General features: G+C 47.2%; 1 protein-coding gene across 5 annotated transcripts in view; it reads right to left on the bottom strand.

Annotated features, from left to right (window-relative positions):
- LOC122368492 (protein white-like) overlaps positions 1–20,396 on the bottom strand; it is a 49,967-nt gene that overhangs the window by 14,088 nt on the left and 15,483 nt on the right. For 4 of the 5 annotated variants that reach the window (XM_043342466.1, XM_043342465.1, XM_043342467.1 and 1 more), the window contains exons 2-9: positions 19,922–20,095; positions 19,444–19,591; positions 18,913–19,151; positions 17,542–17,715; positions 17,075–17,221; positions 3,084–3,175; positions 2,699–2,822; positions 704–804 (exon numbers count right to left, since the gene is read on the bottom strand). In XM_043342466.1, coding sequence (XP_043198401.1) covers positions 704–804; positions 2,699–2,822; positions 3,084–3,175; positions 17,075–17,221; positions 17,542–17,715; positions 18,913–19,151; positions 19,444–19,591; positions 19,922–20,014 — 1,118 coding nt within the window. In that variant the 5' untranslated portion in view covers positions 20,015–20,095. The remainder of the gene's footprint in view (positions 1–703; positions 805–2,698; positions 2,823–3,083; positions 3,176–17,074; positions 17,222–17,541; positions 17,716–18,912; positions 19,152–19,443; positions 19,592–19,921; positions 20,096–20,396) is intronic. The other variant, XM_043342468.1, reaches the window with a different exon arrangement.

Here is a 20,396-nt window from a genome sequence, read left to right as displayed (position 1 = left end):
CTTCCGCCGCCACTGCAGATGACGTACGAATGCTGCCATCGCCATCGATCTTAACAAGCTTATCTCGGCGGGAGAGGGGTCTGGGGCCGGCATGGGCCTGGGGACACAGGTCACGTGTCCGAAGCTGCGGGAGGAGTGCTGGTGGAGGCGGACAGGCTCGGTGAAATTCCATTCATGGTGACTTTATGATATAGTCAGGAGAGTTTTATCGACTTTTTATCTTGATTATGCCATGGTTCGATATTCGTCTGTCATTTTTCAATGTTTTATTTTCCTGCAACGTTTTCATCTGAATATTTTATCGCTGATATTTCATCTCACAGGAAGTACATCTGGCTCGAAGTTTCATGCCTCGTAGAACAGTGTCAGTCGTGTCCAAGTCTGCCGAAATGTAGAATCCGACTATGTGTGTCCACGGGCCACACTTGTCTGACTGATATTTCAATACCGCAGTGTCCCTATTCCATCTGATGACGTCTAACTGAGTTTCCAGCGGCCTCCCGTGACCTCACAGGGTCCCGCAGTGGAGTCACGTCATCCGCCGTCCAGATCAATTACCACAACCTTTTCTCTTTTAATTTCTACACCACTTGCTACACCACTAACGTCGGTAATAAGCTGATGGCTTGCAAAGATTTTCCTTAGAGCATAGACAAAAAAAAAAAGAATTCTCAGCAGACGCCGATGGTCAGTAGGTACTTACCGATACGAGGCGTCTGTGTCGACGTCTGCGCTGTTGCCGCTGGTGATGGACTGCACCAGCTTGCCGGCCTCCTTGGAAATGTCCTGGCCCAGCTTACACTCCTATAAGGGTGCACCACGCAGGTCAGCGACGTGGTAGTAACGTCTTCCGGCGAGAGATCTAGCTATGTAGCGATCAGACGCTACGATGTGCAATATTCATGAATTATCGATGCAGATCCATTACACGTGAATCATATGTAGAATCCGTGAGCATTTAAAGAACGACCGAAAAGTGTAATAAGACGGTTGAGCGAGACGTCCAAGATAATTGAAAGCCGATTTGGATGCACGATTTGGATAGTTGAAGATATTTGTGATGATCATTTGTTTCCTGGCAATCAATTTAAAAGTTGAAGTAAAAATAAGAAATACTCTTAGCGTAAAACTCCTGAAAATTAATTTCAGGTGCAATGAAATGCTTGATCCAACAAAGCTAATTCTAAAGCTCATTTATTCAGCAATTCTACCTTTAAATTGCTTCCCAAAGCATAACGTGCCTAGTGAGGAGCGTCATTTGCCTTGCATGACATGGACTTTGCATTCCTCACTTATTAGACTTCAGTTCCCAAGCAAACGTGGAAGCCAGACAGCGAATACCTTCACGGAGAGCGACTAACGATTACATTATCTTCTCCTTGTGATAGATGCATAAAAATTCGTGTTATTCATCAGTTCTCCGTAATCTTGGTCGCTACTAAACCGGTTACACTATTATGCGACACATAATGCAGAGACGCCGTCCTCCTCTCTCTCTCTCTCCCCTCCCTCTTTCTCGCCCTCCCTCCCTCCCTCCTCTCTCTCTCTCTCCCTCTCTCTCTCTCTCTCTCTCTCTCTCTCTCTCTCTCTCTCTCTCTCTCTCTCTCTCTCTCTCTCATACTCTCAATGTTTCTGTTGGCTATTTTGGGCCATGCTCCTGTTCTATTGGCTGCTCCTCGCGGGACTGGATAGTGTATATCGTACATGTGCTGGCAACGGTTACCCATCTATAAATTCGACCAGAAATGTTTCAATGAAATATGCAAAGTAGACATTGAAGCCATAATCTCGTTGTGAGCTTATGAGCCTTTGACTGCAGTATTGCAAAAAAAGCTATGCGACTTTTGGTTCGAGGGATAGCAGAGGAAATATACCCCCACTTCTTGGGTTTTGCGTTTGAACGCCAACCCCAAACTACTGCACCTTTATATCACATCCAGAATGTGTTCCTATACATACTACGTGCCTATAATTCGCACGGTTACGTAAGTCCTTGTAATTAACTAATTTGTGGAATCCTTTTGAATAGACTAAGATGATGCATACAGCGATACAATAGATGGGAAGATATTTCATGACTGGCAACTATGAGCATTTAACTATAATCTGTGTTTCACTCCTAGAGTATGTTAAGAATTAATAATGTGCTTCGTGCACGCAGCCTCATACAGATAGACTGTCCCGCGGCTACACATGAAATATTAGGTGCAGGGCACGGTAATAGTAAGCGACACCAAATTGCAGGTACATTAGGCTCACCGTCGCACCTTCTGCAGACAGTCACGCATATCTCGGTGATTGGACTGGAACAGTCAGTCTCGGGTCACGTGCGATAGCATCAAATTGGGTTACATTGCTTATATCAGTTGCAGGTCATGCATGACTGCGCCAGGGTCAGATCTCCAGTTCTTGTGGAATGCAGCGTTAGGTGGTCCCGGACTGTGGAAGGTCAGGGTATCCCAAACTAGGCCAGTGTTCGGTTCCCACTAATGTGGGTCAGGCTGCGGTTGTTGGTAACCTATTCCATCTTTGGTTTATGTTGTCCGACCCACCGTCCAGTCCAGACGGCCCTTTCTCGATCTCCACTGACTGCGGCCTGCGGAGCCCAGTCGATGGAAACTCTGTCCATCACTCCGCCGGCGACCGGTGTCCGCGTGTTGGCGAGCTCCGGCCGGCCGCCGTGGCGCGGGGCACCCACCTGAAATCGAGTGGCGATCTTGTCCACCCTCTGTCGGCACTGCTCCTCGTTTCCAGGAACGATGGCCATCGTCTGGATGAAGAAGTCGGCCGGGTTAAAGTTGGTCGGGCACGCGTAGCCCACTCTGCAAAAACCAACACGCGGCCCGTACAGTTAGCAAACCAATCGACAGATTGCCCGTAGAATATTCAATAAAATGTCACCACATACCACCTGCCGCATGAGCGATAAGTTACGTCCTCGTAGGCATGCTGCACTGCAATCGGACCGATCTGGGGCTTTTTGTCGTCGTCTCCCGTCTGTTTTTATTGGTGAGGTGTGCGGACGGCGGCCGGCCGCAGACAGTCTCCGGTGGCCGGCCCGCGGCGGTGAACACTGAACTCACTCTCTGAAGAAGTCGTAGGCGCCGTCCACGTCCCCCATGTAGGCCACGCGACCCTCGGCCATCAGCAGGACACGGTCGAACATGGCGTACACCTGGGGGTCGCGGCACGGGACGGGGTCAGGGCGAGCACCCCCCCCCCCCCCGCCGCTGGGAGATCCACTCCTACATAGATACTCTACCGCTACAACAAGACGACAGCAGCTATGATCTGGGTAAGTTTCATAATATGACACGTTTATGGGCTAAGTTCAGGGGCATTGTGTTACGAGTTAAGTTCCTGGTTCACAGGGATTTACAAGATGGGAAAATGGTGCTTCAGTAATGAACTATTCAGCAGGATGTGGATATGCGGTAATTTAGTGCATGGTAGAAGCGCACGTAACACTCATGAATGATCGATTTTTTAATACATTTATGGGCGTGATGCGAGACCTTAACTCGTGTAGAAACGAAGTCGTGATAAAGGAACTTTTTCCTTTTTCAAGAAGATCAGGCACACAGGTAAATTCGTATTGAAAAGTCAAATAAAAGGCGGCCTTCCCTCTCGTATCGCCCATACAACAGAGAATCGTATATCGTCCATGCAATTGCAACATCGTCCATTGTTTTGAACAGTGTCCTAGCATTATGCACGTTGGATACTGCCTTGTTTTTTTTTTTGTGGGCACACCAGAAGCAAGAAAAAGCATGCCGCTATGACTATTTTAGTCGATTGTTCATGTGGTCTCACAGGGCTAAACGATGGAATTGCTGTAATGTGTTGTGATTCGACTTTTACAGCCCACAATTTACAATCTACCCTCATTTCCTCCCGGTCACGTTTCACTCTAGGATAGTGCCCTCCCATTGGAACTAGCCATCTTCTCGCCAGCCCACGTCAGTCACTACGGCAGAATCATATTATCTTGTCGGGCCTGCCCTCGTCCATCGCTCCTCCCATCGACCCAAGTCGCCGCCGTCCGGAGACAGGTAGCCCAGGCGTCCCGATAGTCATCCCTCCGGCGGAGACACGGCGGCCAACATCAGATGACGGCCGATAGCGTCACGGGACGGTGATGAGCGTCCGGGGAGGGGTCGGCTTCCCGTACCGGACCCGTCACAACGGCGGCCCAACTGTGCGCGAAGTGGCCTGACCACATGCCAGTCAAAGCGAGGTGTGACAGACTACACACGTTTGAAGGTATAGATAGATAGATAGATAGATAAGCTTTATTTCAGACTCTGGGTCCATACTCTTAAATACTGATGATTTCAGTCAGTGCAGTGGCAAGACAACCAAATGTCACACAAACAATCATTCGGGCCTGTTTCAGCACTCGCGCAGAGCTATGTGCTAAAATGAACGTACAGTTGCTGTTGCCAGTGGCGCCTCAGGCGAGAACGGTATTTTACACTCGAATTTTCAGTCTTTTTTACCAGCTCACTATCACATGTACTCAGCCTGCACATGAAGTTATAGATGCGCTGTCTGATGAGAACGGCACAATGAGGAACACGGTGCACGACACATGTGTGAGAAGAACTCTCGTACCTAGAAATGCCTAGCATAGTTTTCAATACCGTATGGTAAGCCACCATCAGCCGGCGCAACATACACTGGCGATAATTTGACCACAAGTGTGCAGTGTACATAGATGAACAAAACGCTGTAAAGAGACGCGCCTTTGCTGCTACCGAGCACATGTGAAAACGACGAATCAGCACATTCCCCTGTTTGTACATTTGCTTACACTGCCGATCGATGTCAAGGTCATCTGAGTAAGCATGATTACTGATGATATGCCCTAAGTACTTAACATGATCAACCTCCTTTAGAGGAACACCTTCAATGAACAGCCTTGGCAATATCAAATCTTTCATGTGTTTAGAGCGACAAGCCAGTACAACACTTTTCTTTGCATTGTACAAAATATTGCAAGTTTTTCCGAATTCTCCACACAATGAAATCAGTTTGCTCAACCCTGCAACCGACGGTGATAACAATACCACATCATCTGCGTACATCAGATGATTGATTTTCGCATCCCCTACCCAGCAACCTACATTCTGTCTATTTAACAAAGAACTCAGACCGTCCATATACACATTAAACAGATATGGGGACAATATGCCACCCTGCCTAACACCGTTCGATACCCTAAATTTAAAGGAAATGGCACCACCCCACCGGACACACATTTCCTGACGGGCGTACCAGTACACGAGTACACGAACAATGTATATTGGGACTGCTCTGTCTCGAAGAATGTCGAAAAGCCTTTTATGCTGTACACGATCGAATGCCTTGCTTGAATCCAAGAAACACATAAATACACTGCCATTCATGGACTTGTACAGATCAATAGACTGTTTCAGGAGGTATATGCACTGGTCAGTTCCCATTCCCTTTTTGAAGCCAAACTGATTGGAGGCTGTCAACAGGTGGTCCTCCATCCGTTCCAAAAGGATTAGTTCTAGCGCTTTACTCATTACGCTAGCTAGCGCAACAGGTCGGTAGTTATCTTTTGCAGTGACCTTACCAGCTTTATCCTTGATAATCGGCACCAGGACCACCGCCATCATTGATTCTGGGAGAATGCCATGCATAAGTAGTGTTGTGAAGCAAGCGGATAACTTTGACGATAAACTTTTCCCCGCATATTTCAAGTTTTCGGCCTGTAAACCATCAATCCCACTAGCTTTCCCACACTTCATTTTTTGGACAGCATCCTGAATCTCGCCTTCGGACACTCTGATATCACCTACAGACGATTCCCTGTCCTCTTCCCAGAGCGTACCATCTGATGACGGCATCGAATTGAGAAGGCTGGAGAAATGTTTCCCCCAAAAGTCAGCAATCTCACCCTCACCACAAACACCGTCAATCACTGATGGTAGGGGAGTACTACTGTTACTCAGCGATCTTATTTCTTTCCAAAAAGATTTACAGTCATTGTCACATAACTTTTTGGCGATGGCTTCACGTCTCAGAACACTTTCATTTTTCTTAACAAAACGAATGGCATACTTACACCTGGCCCTGCCTCTGCTGTAGGCATCAAACACTGGGCCATGCTTAGGTTTCCCTGCTTCTTGCCAAAGTCGATACAGGTCTTTCGATTCTTTGTACAGGTCAGAAACATAGTAATTCCATCCAGGGACACATTTGAAAGACTTTCTGGCCCTAGCATCGTTTACAAAATTTTCTGCCTGCAAAAGGGCGCGACATATTTGTTCGTACAGCGCTATGCACTCTGCCCTGTGTTCCTCTGAAGTGCAGTTCGGGTCAGAACATGTTATGCCTGGTGCATCAGTTGCAACACTAGTTAACAAATCCTTACATTTATCAGAGTATCTCTTAAGAGATTCAGGAGATAACTGGTCCCACTTAGTGCTACTTTGCACATCGTTTTGAACCGCAGTCATCTCTGGTAGCTGTGTGATATCCATTTTGAGCAATAGCGGCAAGTGATCACTTAATGAGGGCTGATCGCCAATTTCCATATCAGAAATAGCAGCATGTGCATCGCTACTGGCAACAACATGATCCAACCATGATTGAGTACCCCAAGCGTCGCTTACATACGTAAAACTGTCGCCAGGTAACATCGCCTGTGATGATAAATGAAGGCTGTTAGAATCACAAAATTGCACTAAGGCAGGGCCAAATAAGCTATTGGGGCAATCCTTCATATCAGCATTCCAGTCACCCAAAATTAGAAAGCATGTGGTGTTAAGGTCGCTGATGATACTTTCTAAAACTCCTAACTGTTCAGCATACTTATCGGTATTCTCACGACACTGAAATGGCATATATACATTAAGCACGACTGAGACGTTTTGTGGGCAGAGAAATCTCAAGGGCACAGCACCAGTCTAATTCTAAGTCAATAGGTTTCGCAAATGCTGCCATAGACTTCCGAAACAGGATAGCTACACCACCAGACGGATGACCAGTGCATATACCATCTCTAAAATCTACTGTTGCACAACCAAAACCACAAAATTCTTCATGAAGACTATTCAGGTGACCTAGCTCCTGCTTTGAATACCACGTTTCTTGAACACATGCTATGTCCGCGCACTCTAATACATCAACAACATCAGGGCGTAACGATAGGCTTTTACTAGTTTTGGGGAGACCTCGAACATTGAAACTAGCCAATCTCATGCGGATGAGGAGCTTGGGCTGATGGTGGCCCGGTTTTGAGCGTTTGTGATCGGCCCACGCCACCTTCTCACATAGGTGTTCTCGGGCCATAAGTCTGGCTGTATTAGCGTGTTTGGCTCTTCGCATCTGCAGCTGACACGAAATGACCTGTAAGTGTCATATCGAGTTTGAACGCTCTCAACTCTAACATCACTATCTGCGCCCAGCTTTCCTATCAGGAAAGTTTTGACCATCTCAGGGGACACAGACGTGTGGAATCTAGACACAAAAATGTGCGTTCTCCTATGGGACCTACTGTCCACTGTTAACAGTCCAGTGTTTTTCGCCGCGCCAGTTACGCTCCCAGAGGATTCGTTGGTTGCCCTCCCCACAGCTGTGGAAGGAATGGTAGATGTCCACAAGGCTTAAGCTGGCACACGTTCTTAGCTCGGATGCTGAGGCGACGTGGAATATGTTTTTATCACAACTGCATTGGTAAGCTGGATTCATCACACTTCAATCGTCCTGCTCAAAATCCAGGTTATGTGGAAATTTATGGAATTGTCATTATTTAAGGAGCATTTACAACACATATTTCTTGAACTGAATTTCACTGATTACGTCCCATCTGAGCCCAGTGCGGATGTTTGGTTGAACGGAATCACAGACTGACTCTGGGATGTATCGGCGTAAGATCGGAAATGAAGTCACTAACGAAGCGGCGAGCCATAACTGTTTAATTAACTATGAAACAGGGGAGAGTTCGCTGTGAATGCCGAAGGCTAAACTGTCCGTGAAGAAATGCAGCTGACTCGTGTAATTCACTCATTGGTGCTTTGGACAGCCGAGGGGCCCATTGGAACCTCCTCGCTAACTCGTTCTTCACGCAAAACGCGGTGCTAATGACAACATTTGCTCGGGGCAGATGGGAGGTAATGAATAGCCGGGAAGCCGTGACGAAAGTGGTTCGCTGTGGAATCCGGGCGCCCAAAAATGACGCAAACAGTACAGATTTTACGATTTATTTTAGTTTTTACTATCAGGCAAGCTGGCTGTATCTTCATAAATTGGTGGGCAATTATTATTTACCAACGCGATAGATACGATCCGTAGTTAAACAAACGGAACTAATGAATGAATGGTCGCACAATTGAACAAAGAAACAAATGAAGATCCACATCTCGCAGGAAACTGACACGAGCTCCAGTAGCGCGGAAGAAAATAACGAATGTAAGTGTGAGGTGAAATAACTAATGAAATAGCTGTTAGAGGCAATCATTTAAGCAGTTAGCGGCCGTGGTCTGTCTGTATGAGGGCCTATTTTTGGTAGTTAGGACCGGCGTCTGCCGCGGGCGGCAATTAGATCCTCTCGTCTCAGACCGGTACCGGGTGCACTCCAAAGTAAGACGCACCGACACCCGTGCCCCGGGGACGTCGACTGGCCTTGCGTATAAATGTTGGACGGCGAAAGGCCGCCCTCGGAGACGGGTCCGGCACTGCGTCCGGCAAAGACGGTGGCGGAGAAGTGAGTGGTGTATTAACAGAAACATAGGTTTTTATGGGGTGTCGGGACGCCGTCACGTGACCGGGTGGCCGACGGCCAAGAGCCGACGGTCCCGTGTTGCTGGGCGCCCCAGACACCCAGACAGAAGACCAGACGGGTAAAAAGAGAGGTTAGAAGAGATATGGTATTGGGGCCTCCATCCGGGAGTGGGAGGCCATGATTTCCTTCTCCACATATCTTTCCTCCCCCAACAAGCCGACAAGAGGAGGCGACCAATAAGCAATCACGGTCCTAAACTGCATTGATCCACGTATGACACCGCGAACGGAACGCCGGTTACAGCTGCTACTACTACTGGTACGGCTGCTGCTGCTGCTACTGGTACAACTGCTGCTGTTACTGCTCTCTGATTTGGTTGTCTCGTCCTCGTAGTCGTCGCTGGCATCGTCGCCGTGATGTTCGACCGTTGTCTCTGTGAGACGCCAGACATCGCTCCGGGTAGCTGATGACGTCCGTGTTGTTGGTGAGGGGCAGCGGCCATGGTGCGCCGTGACGGAGGGGCCCCAACGGTCAACGGGGCGTTGGCTGCCGCCGCACAGCACGGATACCGGAAGTCATCAGCTTATTGGAGGTTGGTGAACCACTAGCGAGGGTGTTGGCGTCCTTGTTGTTGGTCGACAACGTGTTGATGGCGACGACGTGTGCTCAGCCATGTTGATGGCGGCTGGCCCGGACGACGAGAGGGGCGAGACGGATTGGCAGAGCAGATGGAGCAGATGAAGCAGATGCACGTTGAGCAGATGGAGTCACAGCGGCAGGCGATGTGGGTCAGCCTGGTGATGGCGGTGGACCCATGGTACGAGCCGTAGCAGTTGGTGAGGGCGTCCGCTGTTGCAGTGTGTGATGCGTGGACCAGATGCAGAGCGACTGAGACAGTCAGACGGGTTGGCAATGATCGTCCAGTCCCATCATGACTATGATCAGCCAGCTTTTGCAGACCGTGATGCGTATCGGCTTTTCTCCGAAGTCGCTGCTCGGGGAGTCAGATAGTGGCCACTCCCAGATGGGTAACAGAAACGCAAGGTCTGTGAACGAAAGAAAAACGGATCAAAGTATGCCAAAACGATGCCCCATACAAACATACATCATACAACAAATCAGTCATCCATCGGCATAATACAACACATGTTTACCAAAAGGCACGTACATAACACTGGGTATTGGGTAACAGAGGGAGAGAGAGAAAGGTAGCTCTCTGTACGACACCTCTGTTGTGTTGGTTACCCAGGTGTGCCACGGACCCATTGACTACAATAGTCACAAACATTTGGATCCGTCAACAGTCAGAACTACTTTCCGTAAGTCTGTAAACGAACATCCACATCCACACACATGTAGTTTTTTTTTTATGTTGTGCTATCGCTGTGTCACCAATATACATTTGCCGTTGCGTTGTATAACATTCATGGTAACATAGAAATATACATTTGTAGAGGCGGAAGACCATGGAAGACGGTGTGACAGAAAGAACAGAAAAGACATTTTTGACACAGCTGATAGCAAAACATTGCGTTGTTGTTAAAAACGGGCAATACCTCCGGTCATTCGATCGAGAGATCGTTAATGATAAAAGTTTAACGAGGAAAAAATAGCGGCTAATGAGCCAATGACTTGCAAAATGACCGGTTCCGAATAATACTGCCAAGTGACTTACTTTAAAGAATTAATTGAAGAGGCCAATAGGTTAGTGTGTTAAGTATTATTGGAAAATCTAACTATTGTGTTAGGTCTGATAAGTTGTTGGGAAAAATATAATCAATAGATTTTTGAAGTCCTTTTGAAGAGTGGCGTCTTGCGAACGAGTGCACCTAGTGGCGTCATACCCATGGAATTGTGTGCTTGGGAGGGCATACAATTAACAATATTTCTTATGTGTCGGCTGGTAATTCGTAAATAGATGAATACTTGTGTACAATTCACTGGAATTGTTAACTTTCATATTTTCTGCGTTTGCTAACTAACCAGAATTGGCAAGATTTTACGGACTAATGTAATAAAGTTAATGACGAAAATAGAACTTGATTATCCGTTAGTTCGTAAAGTATGTGTTAATTGACAGGGGAATCGAAAAGCATGCTTGTTTGGGTATTTCTTGACGCTGCACTCGTTCCGCCACAGAAATCAGGAACCTGAAAAAGAAACAAGGCTAATGTGTCAGTATCAAGACGTTTTTGGCATGGCAACATATGCAAAGAATTGATGACAACAGCAAGCAACAACATATTCTTTGGTAATCATCATACAAAGATTCATTCATCTGACATACTATGTACAGTGGATGCTTATATATACAATGCAGATGTAGCGCTACTATATATGAAAGGGCAATTGCTTGTGTACTCCAGTACACCTTCAGCGTTTCGCTGGTGTATAGGCGCGAGGGATATACGATCAACCTTCTAGCGCAACAACTTTCATGGGATTTCATGTCACCATGTAGCCTTCAGCATTTCGCTGGATATATAGGCGCGAGGGATATGCAATCAACCTTCATAGCGCAGCAACTTTCATGGGATCTCAGTCTCCATGTAGCCATCAGTTGGCTTATCGATTGCCATAGCGGTCTGGAGGGCGTATATTTGTGCGAGGCCGGAGGTTATACCGCAGGTGATCAGCCTGGGGAACCTCACGGCGGTCTGCTTGATAAATACGCCAGTCCTCCTCCAGCCGGGCAATGTCACCCTGGTCGAGCACATTCTCGTCAGAACGAGCCTCCAACGTCCCTGGCTTTGCCGGCAGTGTAAAGGGCGGGCGCGCACCGGTATTACTGCTCTCTGAGGCATTACGCACGGAACGAATGGTAGAGTCATTACTGAGAGATGGTGTGTCGACACAGGTGTGAAACGGGTCGTCTTCTTCAAATTTTCGAAGACGATTGATATGGACCGTTTGGATGTCTCCGATATTGGACAAATGTTGAATTTTGGCGTTAACCGGGCTCGTCATGTCGAGGATACGATATGGGCCGCGGTTAACTTTTTGAAGTTTTCGCGTTAAATTTGGTTTGAAACTTGGGTGATGTAAATAGGCCAGCATCCCTGGTTTGAACGTAATTGGACTCGACTGTGTGGGATGTGACCGTTCTTGGGCTTGAATCGCAGATTCGTTGTTTTCACGAACAGTTTCATGCAATGTTGTTAAATGCCGAATTAGAAGATCACGATATGAGTCTATCGAATGGTACGGGTCATGAGGAAGTTTGGAGTCTACGTCAAAAGGTAAAGATATATCACGACCCGTAAAAATTTGGGCAGGTGTATCACCTGTTGATCGATGCACGGAACTACGAATCGCCAAAAGCGCTAAAGGCAAAACTTCATCCCAATTTTTCTGGGTTTCATCTACAAAATGAGATAGGATGTTGCCGATTGTTGAATGTAGTCTTTCCACACGACCATTGGCCATCGGGTGGATGGGAGTAGTGAAAAGTTGTTTTGTTCCTAAAAGTTTGCAAATTTCTTTCATGAGCTTTGATGTGAAATTGGAACCACGATCACTAAGTAAATATTTGCTGATGCCATGTCGAGAAATGATTTCTTCAACGAATGCTTTGGCTACTGTAGTAGTATCAGTAGCGGTCAATGGAATTGCCTCAGGCCATCTTGAAAAATGTTCTATCCAAGAGAGATAGTATGAATTACCACGATAGCTTGTTTTTAGTGGGCCAACGATATCAAAACTACAGATGTGCATGGGGTGCTCAGGTGTCATCGTGCGTTGCAATGGCGCACGTTTGATGGATTTATGAGCGCTTCTTTCCATGCATAAGCGACAAGATTCTACGTACTTTTTGATATCAGTGTACATGTGTCTCCAATAAAATTGAAGTCGAATTTTGGAAAGAGTCTTTTCAAATTTCAGGTGTCCCGACCAAATGGTATCATGGAATCTTTGAACAATCAGCTTTTTCATAGCAGATGGGACTACAAGCTGATCCATAAATGGACGAGTTTTGTTGTTTTGGGTGGCTACGTGGTAAAGTAAACCATCTGCACTCAGGAAAAAATTTGAAAGAGGTTCATGTAGCTTCAGATCGGGGCCTTTAGCTTTCGGTTTGACGAGACGGTCGATGATCGGTATCAGATCTGGGTCTTTGCGTTGTTCTGCTTTGATCTTTTCTCTTGTCCAGCCTTCACTTTCGATTGCATTTGCTGCAACATGACCAAGAAAGTCCGTCTTGGTTTGTGAATCTATTTTGATACGAGACAAGACATCTGCTTTGACATTTAGCTTTCCTGGGACATAAGTGACATCAAAATCGTACTCTGTTAATTTTAAAGACCACCTGGTTAGACGACCACCAGGGTTAGTTGACTTGAAAATACCTTTCAATGGTAAATGATCAGTCATGATATGAGTAAAATGACCTAAGAGATAGCATCGCAAATTGTCAAATGACCAAGTAATTGCAAGACACTCCTTTTCTGTGGTTGAATAATTTCTTTCAGCTTTGTTGAGCTGTCGACTAATAAAAGCAATGGGGTGAAAATGATCACCATATTTTTGTTCCAATACGCCACTAATGGCAAAGTCACTTGCATCTGTAGATAAGTAAAAATCTTTTTCAAAGTTCGGGAATCTCAGCACAGGATACTTTACTAACGATTCTTTGATTGATGAGAATGCATCTTCGCATTCCTGAGACCAAATAAATTCAACATTTTTCTTTGTCAAGTGGACTAAAGGAGCTGCAAGTTCAGACATTTTTGGAATATGCCTACGATAGTAATTTGCAAAGCCTAGAAAGGCACGAACATCTTTCACAGTTTTTGGTGTTGGAAAGTCTTGAACCGCTTGTAATTTGGATATATCTGGACGAACTCCATGTTTGTCCAATATGAAACCCAAATATTTTATCTGAGTTTTCATGAATTCACATTTCGCGGGATTTAGTACAAAACGAGTTTCTTCTAATCGTGAGAATACACGGGCGAGTTTTTCTAAATGTTCGTCGTATGTTTTGCTAGCGATAAGAATATCGTCTACATATAAGAATGCGTCTATGCCCTGAAGACCACTGAGTGCAATTTGCAATGCTCTATTGAGAGCAGAAGAACTTGAACGAAGACCCATTGGTACGACATTCATATGATATTTGCCGTCTCCAGCTGAAAAAGCAGTATAATGTCGAGAAGATTCATCCAAAGGAATTTGGTGGAATGAACTGAGCAAATCTAAAGTTGAGAAAACTTCACACCCAGAAAGTTGATCAATGACATCAGATGCAAATGAATGAGGAAATTTGTCATCTTTGATCTTTGAGTTGAGAAGACGTAAGTCTGATACAAGGCGATAGCCACCATTCGATTTCTTCACAAGAATGATTGGAGAATTGTACGGTGAAATTGATGGTTCTATAATTTTGGCTGCCAACATGCGATCTATTTCTTTCTTGACTATCTCCCGATGAGCGAATGGGAGACGATATGGTCTTTGATAAGCCGGAGTGTGATCTGTTAATTCGATGTGGTGTTTATAAACATCTGTCTGTTTTATATCCGAGATGTCGTTTCCAAAAGCATGCCGATGTTTTTTGATGAGCTCGCGGAGCTGAGAACGAAAGGGTTCCGGGACATGTTCCAAATCAATGTCAGAGACAGACTTGTATTCTGACGTCCTCTGAGCAGAGGTCGTCGGTTTGTTTGTGTCTGACGCAGTCAAGTCCGGCCCAGCGACCGTTTTTTGTTCCGACGAGGCGCTGACGGATGATGGAACAGACGGCACTGTTTGGCAGTTGGCACTTGCTGAACCAGACAGAGCAAGGTCAGCGTCATGTCTGGAGGGGAGGGGTCGGTCTGTGACCTGACCCGTGGGGGAAAGATTGGTTGGGTGGACTTGCGCGATCCGCAGATTTTTTCTCAAAATAACTGGGTTGTTTGACGAATTGATGACACGTACCAGCGTGCCTGATTTTTCCAAGAAAATGATAGAACGGGCAACCTGAATGTCTCGGATACTTTGATCACAATGCGCTTGGATGAGATACGGAAAATCATTTGGCTCTAGAAAACGTGGTAATTTTACGCGTATAAATTGCTCGCTATAACCAGGAATTTCAACAGTTTGTTTCACGAACAATGGATATGACTTTTCGTCCTGAATAACTAATGCATGTTTTTCCGCAGTTGTGAACAATTTCGTCGTCTCGTCAGAATAAGCATCTTCTTCACTGGAATTTTCGTCGTCCTTTGTGGACAGTAGAAAGCGTACTCGTTTGCGTCTTTTTGGGCTCAAGCGCTTTGAATGCTTTTTGACTGCATTTGAAGAAAGAATTGGTTTTAGCAAGCTCACAGAACGAGTTGAAGGGTTGTAAATTAATTTGTGCGCAATGATGAAATCAATGCCAAGGATAATGTCGCAGTTGAATGACAAAGCTTTTGTTGAAATGTAAAATTTATGTTCCACCGTTTGACCAAGAATGCTAACTTTCAGATAAACTTCACCTACTATGTCAATTGGATCACCAGTAACGCCAAGAATGGAAATAGTTGGAGGCTCGTAATCTACTTTCAAATTGTTTTGTCGTAAAAATTCTTCTGATACCAAACAGATGCTGCTGCCGGTATCGTACAAGGCTGAACAAGAGTGATCCGATACCGAAACGTCTCGCAAAACCGGGGGATTTGCTGGACGGTCCCTTTGATCTGAAGCAACGCTCACGTACGTATCCCCTAGCGTCGTGAGCGGTACCCTTTTGGGCTCTGGTACCTCCTAGATGGTGAGGGAGATGGTGAGCGCGATTGATTCGGAGATCGGGAGTTTCTGCGGTCGTAGTGTCTTGGGGATCGCGAATATCTTGGGGATCTGTTTCGGTAGCGAGAGTACGATCGGCTTTGCCGATCGCAGCAGGAATGATGGCCATGGCAAGAAGCGTCTCGGTAGTGACGGTCTGATGATGGAGGGTCGCTTTCATGCCTCCTTTGGAAGGGCCGTTGATTTCTAAAATTTTGTCGAGAAGGGTAACGGCCTCTACCACGACCTCTATATTGATTTCTACCGCCACGACCTTGTGAAGAATTTTGAGCTACCGACAGTTCCAAGCTTGCAATTCTTTTATGGATGTCCGCCATATTTTGGTCAAAAGAGTTGGTTTGGTTGGGTTGAGTTGCGGCTGATGCAGCGCTGTCGACGGGGTCAGATGACAAAGAGGCGCTGATCTCCTGCGATCGCGCTAGCGTTATAGCTTTTTCGAAATCCGGAGGGTTGAAAGGGAGCACATGTTGGCGGATTTTGGGTTGTAGACCTTTGATGAATGTCGCCGTAACTGTTTTGTTTTTCAATTCTTTTGTTTCCGTCGAAATGTCCCATTCCGTTAAGCCTTTAGACTTTTGTCGGATTCGAGTTGCGTATGCATCGACTGTTTCGGAAGGTTGTTGTACGCAGGTCATTAGGTCCTGCAGTCGAACTGACACAGGCCTATCAGTGTGTAGGGCAGATATCAAACGGGTAGAAAAGTCATCAAAAGTTTCGGCATGGTTTAAATCATGTCGGTTTCTCACCATTTCGGCTACCGACCCTTGTAGCTTGGATTTTGTGACTTTCAAAGTGATTTTATCAGGCCAAGATCCTAGATGAGCAGTTTCACGAATTTCTTGTAAAAAGTCCTGAATGGGATAGCTTCCGTCATAGTTGTTGACTAATGATGCCAAAGAGTGAATATTGAAAGTAATTGCCGATCCAGATCCAGAAGCACTTTCCATGACAGGCATTGTTGAAAAAAAAATATGTCAAGAACTAAACAGATAATAAAACGAAGTTCAAATCAAAAGAAATATCAATCAAGTACAAGCCAATTATAATTTTAAACTAAGGACTCACCTTTTGCCGAAAGTCTCCACCACCGCTGCCATCAATGTTAGACGGCGAAAGGCCGCCCTCGGAGACGGGTCCGGCACTGCGTCCGGCAAAGACGGTGCTGGCGTTGGGAAAGGTCGTTTTACGGTGGACTCCTGCGGGGCGAATTCTGTCCTCGATGACCCGGCGTAAGGGGCCGGCCGCGCCGGTAGCAGGAGGCCGGAGTAGCGCGACGCCGGGGGCGGGGGTGGAGCCAGGGGCGGGGGCGGGGTCGGGACCGTAGTAACGCGGCGCAGGGGGCGGGGCTAGGGCAGGGGTAGCGCCGGGACCGGGGTAGCACGGGGCCGGGGCGAGACTGGGAACGGGGCCAGAGTAGGGAGGCGCCGGGGCCGCGGTAGCGAGAGGCCGCGGTAGCGAGGCGCCGGGCACGGGGTCCGGACTATGGAGTACCGCGACGGCGGGGTCGGGGTAGCGCCGGAGCGTGGCCGGGGCCGGCGCACTCACCTCCGAGCTCGGCTGGTGGATGGTGCAGATGACCGTCTTGCCGCGCTCGGCCAGCGTCTTGAGCACGGCCACCACGTTCTGGGCCATGAACGAGTCCAGACCGGAGGTGGGCTCGTCGCAGAGCATGAGCGGCGGGTCGGTGATAACCTGCGGGCCAGCGCCAACCGACCGTCACACACCGGCGCCCTCCTCAGAGACCGGTGGCCGAAACATCCTTGGAGACCGGTCACTTGAGCCCAGATACTGCCACAGATAGCCGCCAGTGGATGCAGCAACTGCATGCATGCATTTATTTTGCACTGCATATATGTACCTATTTCGTTTCACATGTGAGTTAGTGATGTTGCAAGCACATGTAGAGGTAGGAAATATGGTACACCAGCTAGGCGCGCGATATCAATGCGTAGTAATTCGCGCATTACATCGTAAGTCAATGAAAAATAACAACGGCGTGCTGATTATCGTACCTCGCAGGCGAATGAGAGCCGCTTCATCTCGCCGCCCGAGATGCCCTTTTTGCCGAGTGACGGAGAGCCGATGACGGTGTCGGCGCACTTGGTCAGGCCCAGGTCCTGGATCACATCGGCCACCCGCTTCATCCTGGCCTCGTACGGCACGTGCGAGTCCATCCGCAGCAGCGCCTGCCGGCCGGACGGAGACGGGGGAAGGCGTGGTGTAGATGGAGCGACAGGTGTAAGTAGTGTATACGTTTAGGGTAAAGTAAGTACATTGCACGTCAGTAAACAGTCGTGACAGCGTGTGCTGTTTATTACATAGTAATCGCCATCAATGTACATTGTACAACATGCAGTCTAAATGTGGATGAATGTAGCATGAATGCATGGATGTATGCCCGAGTATCAAAGGCAGATTCTGCCACTCCAAAACTCCTGGTCTTTATTTATGTAAAATCCATTTACACGGCTGACCAATACCAGCCGTATAAAACCAAGCATCCCACCTTAATGGATGCCTAATTGTTCATCGATAAAACCGATCATCATGATTTATGGAAACTGGTTTTCTGCAAAACAGATAGGACCGGAGTCGTTAAACGATAACCGGGAGATTCCGCCCTTAGGAAATGAATACCACTCAGAGAGTTCGAGGGAAACAGGTGCATTAGCAAAAACGACCGTAAGCGGATCCATTAAACACTAAAATTTTAATAAAGAAACTACTTAATAGTTATGAAGGCAGCTAAAAATAAGCAGGAATAATATATTCTAAATTCCTAAAAATTTGGCAGATATGATAAAATAATGTAAATAACATTATGCTCGACTCTGTGGACTCACAACAAACCTCCGGCCTTACGTAACGGAAACCTTATTGTCCAAAGCGAACGATTGCTTTCGAATAAGATTGATGTGACATCTTCTGGAATTCTCAAAGTAGATAGCATTTAAATGGTCAAGGGGAAATGTAGGTACTCGAGTTTTGGCTGTATTCCCCAGTCACTGGACGTCAGGCAGGCATTGACCATCTAGTCGGCATGCATCTCAGGTTGTGAGCTGACATGCCAACCGGCTTAGCTCCGATGAACAATGCCGAAATAAATAACAGCATTCACAGTCACACTGGCTTTCATTCTTATCATATCGATACCGAATCGCAGTGATTGTTTTATCGGCAAGTGTCCCATAGATCATTCGTCCAATGCAGGCAGTTGCCCGGTCATAAGGTTCACTGGCGGAACCATCAGACGGTGGACGGTCCGCCAGACCAGACCACCCAAACCAGACCACTCAGACCACCCAGACCAGACCAGACCAGACCAGACCAGACCAGACCACTCAGACCACCCAGACCAGACCAGACCAGAGCGGCGTCCTCACCTGGAACCGGAGGTGCTCGCGGACGGTGAGGGTGCCGATCATGAGGTCGTCTTGCTGCACGTAGGCGCCAATCTTCTTGATGGAGCTGAGGTTGGTGGTCTCGCCGTTGATGGTTCGTCCGCCGGTCACCTTGAGGCCGCGCAGGTTTCGGAAGGTGAGGACGTTGAGCAGGGTGGTCTTGCCGGCACCGGAGGCCCCCATGATGGCCACAAACTCACCGGGGTGCACCACGCCACGGACTGGGGGAGGACGGGCGAGGGCCACGAACGGCGGTCAGAGTTGTAAGTATACCGAGCGGTTCGGGTGGTCCGGTCAAGCTGATAGTTGCACACGATGGTTGTTAGATCTTGGTGTTTGACGTGTGCGGTCATTTGGAATTGATGTGGTTTCGGATGAATGTAATGTCATTTTGTTGTTCTATGTATTATGCTAAATTTGTTTACATGCTTCTGGCTATGATGCAAAATAATTGTGAGTTGTACCAAATAGGATAACCAGCAACCACTAGGACTATGGGCACCATATGCTCACCATCTTTGAGGATGTGTTTGCGCTCCTTGGGCTGCGACTTGCCGAAGCTGAACCGGCTCTTGCTGACGCGCGTGTAGACGTTGATCTGGTCCCAGGCGTAGGTGGCCTGCTGGTACTTCTCCGGAGTCACCGTCACTGCCGTGGAGCCCTGGAACAGGCGCGCCAGGCCGGGTCAGACGCAGGGTAGGGAGCTGGCTGACAGCGCGTCCGCCGCGCACTCGACGACCGAGGCCCGGACGCTGCAGATCCTCAGCGGCCTGTGAGGACAACAAGTAGAAATTGCGGTGTAACGCGTGATAGGATCACTTCTGTCTGGCCTATGCAAAGTCGTGATTCGAGCAAGTGTACTTATTTTAATTTAGTTGCTTATTTTTTGTAGCCACTAGCCACATATTATGATGACATCAATAAAGACATGCCGATCGCCCCTACACAAAGCTTAAGGATGGCATTGTCCGTGCCACGGGTGTTTACGTACCACCGAAGAAATTGCAGACTTGTGGCCGGTCGAGCTGCCAGCTCCACCATCTTGTATCGCATCGAACGCTTTGTTGTCAATGCCGCCCGCCATTTGGCATTAGATTGAATTTTTATTTTGTAAATGAGTACCGCTCAAAACAATCGCTACAAGATGTGTTATTATGCAGGAGTACTGAAATATTATAAAAGTAATAATGGATGCATGGATACGATAATAATTTTTACGACCATAGACTAGTTATACCAGTTCAGAAAATCACCCGCTGTCGGTATTTTATTTCTAAAAGTCTCCCACAAATCCAACCAACCACGCAAAATGATAAGCATTGATGTGGGCACATATTAGCCGTTTTCACGACGGCCATCTGGTACACATTTGGTGCACATCTGGTACAGATTAGGTGCAGATTTGGTCAAATCAGTTTCAGTGTGTCTCTTAGCAGCTATCAGCTAGGGTTGCACTAATTGCTTAT

Source organism: Amphibalanus amphitrite, unplaced genomic scaffold (genome assembly GCF_019059575.1).
Source record: "Amphibalanus amphitrite isolate SeventyFive unplaced genomic scaffold, NRLGWU_Aamphi_draft 000951F_arrow, whole genome shotgun sequence".
Lineage (NCBI taxonomy): Eukaryota > Metazoa > Arthropoda > Thecostraca > Balanomorpha > Balanidae > Amphibalanus > Amphibalanus amphitrite.
Note: the sequence above shows the minus strand (reverse complement) of the source record. Positions and strands in the feature narration are given on the sequence as shown.